The 9,330-nt window shown below is 44.4% G+C and overlaps 1 protein-coding gene across 2 annotated transcripts in view; it reads left to right on the top strand.

The window, feature by feature from the left end:
* Positions 1 to 471: 471 nt before the first annotated feature.
* ARHGEF11 (Rho guanine nucleotide exchange factor 11) overlaps positions 472 to 9,330 on the top strand; it is a 114,120-nt gene continuing 105,261 nt past the window's right edge. For both annotated transcript variants that reach the window (XM_007457864.1, XM_007457865.1), the window contains exon 1: positions 472 to 1,519. In XM_007457864.1, coding sequence (XP_007457926.1) covers positions 1,488 to 1,519 — 32 coding nt within the window. In that variant the 5' untranslated portion in view covers positions 472 to 1,487. The remainder of the gene's footprint in view (positions 1,520 to 9,330) is intronic.

The following is a 9,330-nucleotide window of genomic DNA, read 5'->3' on the forward strand; positions in this document are numbered from 1 at the left end:
GGAGGGGGCGGCCAGCCGGGCCTGCGCCCGAGCGAGCGGCGAGCCGGGGGGGGAAGGGGCCCGGAAGGAGGCGAGCGCGGCCGCGACGCCGGGAGCCGGACGCCTGCCCGTGCCGGCCTGCCGCCGCCGCCGCCTTCCCTGTCTGCGCCTGAGCCCGGATTACCGCGGCCGTCGAGACCGGAGCGCGGCGGTCGGGCGTGAGGCGAGCGGGCGAGCGGGGCCGGGAGCCGGAGGCCGCCGGCGGTCCTGCGCCAGGCGCGGTGGGCTTCTGCCTGCGAGATTAGGCGAGGGGTGGAAAGGGAGGAAAAAGAGAGGCCGAGCGAGAGAAGCCAGGCGATCGGATTGTCCAGGAGGCTGGTGTGGAGGAATATCCCACCTCGAACTCAAATCCACAATAATAATCCAAACTGTTAATAATAAGGGAGCAGTTTTTCTGGCCAGGCGAGAGGGAGAACAGGGGGAACGGGAAGAAGCGAAATCTCTGTTTCATGGAGGCTGAGGCAAGAGAAAATTTCGGAGCCTGGATGTGGAGGAGCAAAACAGAACTAACTCAGGAAATTGTCTTTCAGAAAAAGGCCGAACCTAGGCTGGGAATCAGGCTGGGGTAGGTGGAGAAACCTGCAAGTTTAAAGGAAAAAGAAAAGGAGAGAATATTTTCAGAGATTTTTCTCTGGTTTGTGGTATTGCTACCATCTTAAAGGTAAAAAGCATTGCATTTCAGGTGTTCTTTGATTTTTTTTTTTTTTTTTGGTGCGATTGGCTCATTTAAGAATTTCAAAACCTTTCATATAAAAGCTTTTTTTTTTAAGGAAATTCATAATTTTGGTTCCCAGGGTTGCACTGGACTTGGAAGGAGTGCTGTTGTGTACATACTAGTGTATGGTTTATTTATTTTTTTACTGTGCAAATCAGCTGGAAGATTTTTTCCAGGTGTCAATTTGGATTTTTTTTTTTTCTTTTTGGTCCCTCAGTATATTTGTTGTCGTTTTAAGCATTGGAGACCAGAGCATTATTTTTTCCTCCTTTGGAGCTTGAGGCTCTCTTGCCAACAGAAGGACAGCTAGGAAAACTAGATTAAAAGGATGGTTTTTATCTATATTTTGCAGTTAAGATTGATATTTTGAAGGCACATTCTTTCTGTGATTTTTTTTTTTTTTAAGCCCATAGCGCTAACCTTGAAGAGATTTGTGGTTGGGTTTTTGGTTTCTAAGAAGGTCATAGTTTTTTCTCTTTTTCTTTCGGGTTTTTTCTGTTTTGTTTTTTTTAAGGGGGGGGAGGGGAAAAGGGGGCTAAGAAAGGAGACCATGTTAACTGGTAGAAGTAGAATGGAGCTTCAGTTACCAGGGTCCTGAGAGCTGGAAGAAAAAGGATTCTGTCTTCAAGTTGGGAGGCCATCCTCTCACCTTTCTTAAAAATTGCAAGCGATTCAGGCCTGATCAAGACATCAAAACTACAGGATTCTGGAACCGTGGAGACACTGAGAAACCATGAGTGTAAGGTTACCCCAGAGTATAGACAGGTAAGTTTGCTAATAATGTGGTTTTTCAACACTTACTTAAGGAAGGACTGGGAGGGAAAGTGTTGCATTTTGATAAAAGGTTGCAAAAGAAGGGTCTGTGGGCTGTGGGAATTGGTGGGGTCTCTGGGGACTCTCTGGGCTTGTGTGTTTATGTTCCCTCTGTGTGTGTCCATGTTCAAAACATATCTCCTGATTCAGTGTTTTTTAAATATAAACAGTAGACAGTGACGCCAGAAGTGGGGAAAGAGGGGGAAATGCTTTCCAGCCGCCTTTGACTTTTGCCAGGCCAGAGGCTGAATTTGAGTCCCTAACTTGCCAGCCTAGGGGTGGGAGGCGGGCACAGGCCTGGTCACGTGAGACCCCAAGGGTGATTGGGACCGGCTTTAGGTGTCGGAGCTGCTGGGGGAAGGGCCCTGGCAGGGGCGTGGGCCTCCACCGGCTGGTTGTTGTGGAATGGTGGGGCTTGGTGATGGGGTGGATCCCATTTCTAGAATGAGGAGGATGTTCTTGGCCTAAATGATGGGACAGAAACACCCTTTGCACCCATACAGGTCTGGATTTTTACCGGTGGCTGATAATGGCCCCCAAAATGCATAGGTCAGCACTAGAATTTCTTCCTCTCCAAGCTTGGGGTTTAATTGAAATCTGCCAACCAGCTGATGCTCTAGGTTAAATCTTCCAAGCCGTTTTTAATAAGCTTGACTCTGCAAAATGGGCCTTCCCTCTGCCTAGAGCCCGAAGGAGTTGTTTTAGGCTCTTAGGCCTGGTGGGCAGAGGCACTGGCCCTTAGAGTCGGAGCACAGGATGCCCTCCCCCCCCCCACCTCCCCCAAGAGTCTGCCCAGTCGCCCCATCACCGGTAACACTACAGTTTACAACTTTGTAAGGTGTCTGCCTTTTCCTTTCCTCTCCTCCTCAACCTTTTCTCCTTGAGAGTCTTTAGGGTAGTTTTGTGGGTGCTGGATGGATGGTTGGTTGGAGGACTGAACAAGCAAATGAAAGGACTGGGCCTGGGAAAAAAAAATATTGGAGAGATAGGGAAGAATATTTGCAAGGGAGCAATTGTTTTCTCCCTGTCCAGTTAACCTTTGATAATCCATGCTGATAATAATTTCTTTTGGGCTGTGGAATGTGGCCTAAAATGATACAATCTCTCTCTCTCCCAAACACTAATCTCTGTATTGCCTCAGAGTCCCGTTTAGATTAGTTCAGCAGTCCCCAGACGGGGACCTGACTTGGCAGTGGAGAGAAGGCAGATAGCCACAAAGGACAGATAGTATATGTGGCTGCTTGAACCTCCATCCCTTCCCCTTTTTGTTGGCTTCTCTTTAGTTTGACTCTTGTAAAGGGAGAACTGAGGCGTGCGTGTGTCAAGGCAAGAAGTTGAAATGGTTACGTGGCTGCCCTTCTCTTTTCATCCTCTTGGAATTTGGGAATTAGCGCACTTGCCTTTTTGAGATTTGGGGGTGAACTATTTCTCTGAATTCAGAGATGTGAGCAGATGGAAACCCAGGTGTTGGGGGTACAAGAAAAAGGCAATGAAGGTTCCTGCGCTAGTGTAAGATGCTCCTCTGGGAGTTTGCATACCCTCACAGTCTTCTCAGGATTTGTATAGCACGGTTTTTCTGAGTGCTTTCATAGGAATGTACCTCATTTGAGCCTCCCAATATTTCTGTGAGGCAGACAAATCGGAGGTTATTATTCTCATTTTACAGAAGGGGTGATTGAGGCTCACAGGGGATACCTGGCTAGCCCAGTGCCATCTTCCCTGACTAGTTGCAGAATCTGGACTCAGTCGCAGGTCTTCTGATTCTGAACCCGAGGCTCTTTCTCTTGCCCTACCCTAAGTAGGTTTGTATACTGGTCTTGTGGAATAGGGGTGGGGGCCCCATTTTATTCTTTCTGGCAGTAGGGTAAGGTGCTTTTCAGAACCCCCTTGCACTTGGGATAATGGAGCTTCGCAGGGTGAGAGTGTTCCTCACCCCTACCACTACCCCAATTCTCTTCCCCATTAAAGGATCAGTTCTGGGACTTGGGTCCCCTTCACGGTATCTCCAGTTGTATTGGATCGTACCCCTTTAGCAGTAGGTTCATTCTATTGGCTATTTTGACATCTCAGATTCAAGACCCTATGGATTTTAAATAATTTACAGTTTTACACAATTTTACACTGTACTGAAGAGATTGAGTGGAGGGATTTCAGATTATAGAGTCAGGGATTCTCTTTTAGTTTATCAATTTGCTGTTTAGAGAGTGTAGTGTAAGGTGCTGTGCTCAATGTTTCAAAAAATTTAAGTATGCGGTTCTTGCTTACAAAGATCATGCAACCTACTTGAGGAACTAGGAAAGGTTTAAGACTCCTGAAGACCACATAAAAGCAACACTGGACTATAAGCTCTGTAAAGGTAGGAACTGTGTTTTGTTTGCTCAGTTATAGCCTGCACGCCTGGCTTAGTGCCTTGCATGGGGTGAGTGCTCACTAAATATTTGACAAACGAATATTGGATTGAGTGAACATGTCAGCATGTATAAATTCATCCGTTTCAGATTTTTCAACATTCATGTGTTAATTTCAAGTGTAGTCAAAGTAAGGTCAATTAGAGAAGGCTTCCTGGGTGATGTGTGTTTTCTAGGACATAAGCATGGAGGACCATGTCTATGGAGAGAGATTGTGGCTCGAAGAATAGAAGGCTGTGGAATATTTATCCAACAGAGTTTTTAATCCGCTCTTGGGAAGTGACTTCTGGGTCCAAAGAAACATGAAGTATTTACAGCTAATCTTGACCTTACAGTGTTGATCAGTTGTTAGCGAAAGATGGGCTAAATTGTATCTGTTCATGTCCTTTTCAGTTTTTGTCCATGGACAATTTATTGCGTGTTAATGTGTGTTTGATATTGCAAGCAGAGGTAATAATACTGAATTATTTTTATAGGAATGGTAATGAGTTTTGCTAAGCCATCTATATCAATTTGCCTAGTTCTCCATGCCAAATGTTTTTGAGATGGCCAGATGGGTTAGGAGTTTGCATCCATAAAATAGCTTTTTTCTGTTCAGAGATAGTTAGCTTATGTGAGGACCAAAGCAAATGGAGAAGTACTAGATTTAAGCTGAGAGTTCTTGGTCTGAGCCCTGGCATTCCCCTTAACTGTGTGATCTTGGGCAAATCACATGCCTCCTTTGGTTTCCTCATATGTAAGGCAATAGCTCATTTATATGAAATGCTTTCGGGTTCACAAACATTTTCACATAGCTTGTCATTTGAGGATTGTAACACTTATTGTGTCTTTCTCACGGTGCTATTGAAAGGAGCAAATCAAATTTGATAGGGACTTCCCTGGTGGTCCAGTGGTTAAGAATCTGCCTTCTAATGCAGGGGACACAGGTTTGATCCTTGGTGGGGGAACTAAGATCCCACATGCCGAGGGGCAACTAAGCCTGCGTGCCACAGCTACTGAGCCCACATGCTCTGAAGCCAGCATGCCACAACTGGAGAGCCTGAGCATCACAACTACTGAGCCTGTGCCCTCTGGAGCTCATGTGCCACAACGAGAGAGAGAATCCCGCACGCCACAGCAAAAGATCCCGAGTGCCGCAACTAAGACCTGATGCAGCCAAATAAATAAATAAAATATATTTTTTTAAAAAAAACATTAAAAACAAATCAAATTAGATAATATATTTCAAATTGCTTTCTAAACCAAAACTCTATAACTTTTAGATGGTAAATTCATGGATTTGATTTAACATCATGCACTACTTTCTGAACTGACCCAAAACAAATTAAGAGTGACTGAAAGATCTTTGCATTGTTTTTGAAGAATTTAACCAGAGCGAACAGGCATTTTTGTTGCAGAAGTGCATGAGGTTAGAAAGAAGGCATACTTTTCTAGTGGTCAGGGTTGGGTGATGATACTAGAATATGAGAAGGGGAAGGTTATTGAATCTCCTTCCCAGGAATTTTGATGAATGGGAGAGGCTTGAGCTACCTTGGCTTCCTTAGATGGGGATAGAAAGGATTTGTTTTATGATCTCTGGCTGTTCCTTGTTTTAGAAGCATATGACTTGCCTAATTCAGAATAAACCCAGAGCCAGCAACTGTTCCTTATCAGGGATCTGAGATTGAATGTAACTTTTCCCTAGCCTGTAGCCATTTTTTTTTTTTTTTTTTTTTTTAAAAAGGGGGTGCGCGGGCCTCTCACTGTTGTGGCCTCTCCCGTTGCGGAGCACAGGCTCCGATTTTTTTTTTTTTTTTTTTTTTAGAAGAGGCAAAATCTTTCATGAAGTGTATGGAGGAGGAGGGAGAAAAAGGCAAAGGAAGGAGGAAAGAGGCTTCAGGCTGAGGGAACGTTTGTAGAGAAGAAAAGCTGGTAGCCTAGGCTGAGGAGACTGGGCTTGTCTGAGGAGGAGGTTGGGGGGAGGTTCTTCCCACCTCAGACTCCCCCTTTGCACTTCAGGTTCTTAGCGAGCCCTGGGAACAAGAAACCCCCAGACATTAAGCTGAGTTTCTGCCTAGTTTCGAGGTTGGCCTCCCAGAACAGTGACAGGGATCCAGAACTACAAAGAGTAAGTCCCCTGAAATGCTGAGTCTTCTCCAGAATGTACCCTTGTGCTCTCCAGGCGTGAGATGAGAGATGGCAGTGGATTTGCAGATGAAACATTTGGTGATTAATCACGATTATGAGCAGGAAAAGGCTGAGCTTACCTTCACATGCTCAAAAACATTTCTGAAAGAGCACCCTTTGATGAACAAATTGATTTAGCTTTTTTTTTTTTTTAAATAGTCAGAGTCCCTTTTGTTCTGTTTAGGAGGGTAGACAAAAAATATGACAAGTTAAATGACAATGAGTTCATCAGGAATAAAAAAGATTCTGTGAAGGTCACACGGCTAATTCCCAAATTGGTATAAAGACAAAAGAGTTCTGGAAGCTCGCAACCTTCGTGGAATAGAGTTTGGAAACTTTTGGATAGTGTCTTTTGGCTAGCAGTGATACTGCTTTAAAGATCTGGGAATCTGATGTATGTGAAAGGGCTGAATGCTGAAGTTCCATAAAACGTAAGAGGAATGGTTTTAATCTATACTGACCGAATTTGCTTCACATCTTCACAGTGGCACTGCCTTTAAAAATCCATTTTATTGGTTTATTATTTTTAAGACTTAATTTCAAGATTTATCATGTGGTTTGGAAACCCTTTTCCCCATGGACTGTGCATTCTTCTTTCCTCAATCACCGTATTGGGAAAAGACCCAAGCATAGCCCCGCTAGTGGCATCCAGGGTCACTCCTTTGACCCATGGAGGGAAGCAGGACTACAGAAGTTGCAGATTGTGGTCTCAAAAGAAAAAAGTAATCATTACTTTATGAAAAGTTGTGTTAGATCCCCTATGAAAAGAGGTTTGGAGTTCTGAGGGAAGACCCCCAGCATCCAAGTAAATAGATGAGTGAATTAGGGTAGCCAACTTCTCAGATTTGATTCCTTCTAGCTGTTAATGTTCTTTGAGCCTCTGAAAACATAATAATGCCTGTGCCCTTTCTTTCAGTGAGCCAGGACTTTTTTTTCAGGAATCCTATCTGCCTTCCTGAAAACCAGTGAAAACGAAAGTTTGAAAAAACCAGGGAACAGAGCTGTCTGATGAAATGGGAGGGGAAAGTGGGAGAAGCACAGTGATGTGGAAGTGGAAGTGTGGGGAGAGGCGGGGAAACCTGTGACCCCCAATAAAATTGGAGTAGGATTTGGAAGACATTTTCAAGGCCTGGAAGAACACCCAGATTTATGGTCCTAAAACAATTGGACAGATTTGAGGGGAAAAATCACAGAAGTCTTAAGTCTTAGGGGATCCTCCTCTTCCCTTTCCTCTTGACTCCAAATAGGGCATCTCCTGAGCTGGTCCAGAAGGTTGAGGGGCTCCCATTTTCAGTGATCTCTTGTGGTTCCATGAGTTGAATAGTTGTAAATTCTTTTGAATCCCAATTTTTCCTTTGCTACAATTTTTTTTTTTTTCTTTTTGGCTCCACTGTGTGGCTTGCGGGATCTTAGTTCCCTGACCACGACCAGGGATTGAATCCAGCCCAGTGAAAGCGCTGAGTCCTAACCACTGGACCACCAGGGAATTTCCTCCTTTGCTACAATTTAAGTCCATCTTCCTGTCTTTTACTTCTGATTTCAACATAGGCCCTAAAGTCACTAGTATCCCTCTGTCATCCTCATTGACTTCTTCAGGATTCTCCTCATTCTAAAGAATAGCAAACTAAGACGTGAATGTGTGAGAAGGGGGCTTTGAAAAGTTAGGGTGAAGTGATTTCAGAGTCCTGATTTCCAGCACTTTGTCCTCCAGTGTTTAAAGCTACCATAAAATGGTGCAATGGGATCTATAGTCACCAGTCGTGGACTGGCATCAAATCACAGAGGGAATGGGACTAATCTAACAACCTTCCAGATGATGACCTATGATCTGTGGCACTTGTAATCAGTAGGTTGGACGGCAAATATTTATCAAATAGCTCCATGCACAGCTCAGTTCTTAGTGTTCTGATAGATAATTTGCAAGAATGTGGAGCTTACCTTCTTGTTGGGAAATGTAATTAATGAAGCAACACAAAACCATCTTGATGTAGACCAAAGAGGTACATTTATAGACAAGTCGAAAGTTGGTGCTAGTGAGAATAGCCAGGGGAGGGGTGGTTAGAAATTATTTAGGTTGAAGAAAGAGAGGAAGCTGTTTCAGACCAGGGGAACAACATAAGCAAAGGTTCTGGGGCAGAACCAAGCATTGGGTGGTCTCAGGATGGTAAGAGTATTGGTCTTTGTAGAGCAGAGAGAAATTAGGTTGTCAAGGTGAGTATGGTGGGAGTGTGGGGGAGATAAAGGTATTCAGACTGGATGTGGTAGGAAAAAGGGAACCAGCAAGGTTTGTGTAATATATGGTGATAAAAGGAATGTTTAAGGAAAGAATTCTAATATTATTATGTAGGTGGGAAGAGAGCAAAAGATACTGTGAGAACAAAGAAGGGTAGGATTTGAAAGACATTTTGGAATGAAAACCAACAGGGTATGTATGTCAGGGCTGAATCAGATTTGGTTCCCAAGTTTTGGAGCCTGGCTATTGCTAGAGAGATTAAGACCATGATTAAAAGTCATTCTGCCTCCCACTGGTACCTGGCAATTCACTGAACATAGCATATCGAATAATACTTATCTTGCCGAGGCCCTTAGGTTAGGCTGTTTCTACCAAATAGATTTAGAGGTCTTCAGTGCAGTCTTCTAAAGAGAGGAAGAGAGGGCAGTGAGTTCTGAGAGCTCCCTTAGGAAATGGGGTCATGATTTGAGGAGATTAGCATATATTTGATATCCTGATTAATTAATCATACCCCACTCCCCCACTGCAGACCAAACTCCAGGGCTCAAGGGATATCTCTGCAGAAACCATCCTAGTAGCATGATTATAGAGAGTATAGGACTTGAAGTGAGAAGAGCTTTGTGTGAGTCCCAGCTTTTCCGCTAACTAGCTGTGTGATCAGGACGATTTGTGTAAAAGCATTTTGTGAATTCTATAGTGCCAAACATTTGGTGAGTGTTGTTGAGGCGTTTGGTTTGACAAGGACCCCACATTGGCCTGAACTCTCCTCAGCTGCCGCGAGAAGACCTGTGCTTGGGTGCTGAGACCTGTGCTGATTCTAAACTGAGGACTGACAGGCATGGCTCTGGGAACGTATTGAACAAACACAGGACGGTACTAGTTAAAAATAAGGTGCGGGGGCTTCCCTGGTGGCGCAGTGCTTGAGAGTCCGCCTGCCGATGCAGGAGACGCGGGGT

The sequence above is a fragment of the Lipotes vexillifer genome, unplaced genomic scaffold (assembly GCF_000442215.2).
Source record: "Lipotes vexillifer unplaced genomic scaffold, Lipotes_vexillifer_v1.1 scaffold238, whole genome shotgun sequence".
NCBI lineage: Eukaryota > Metazoa > Chordata > Mammalia > Artiodactyla > Lipotidae > Lipotes > Lipotes vexillifer.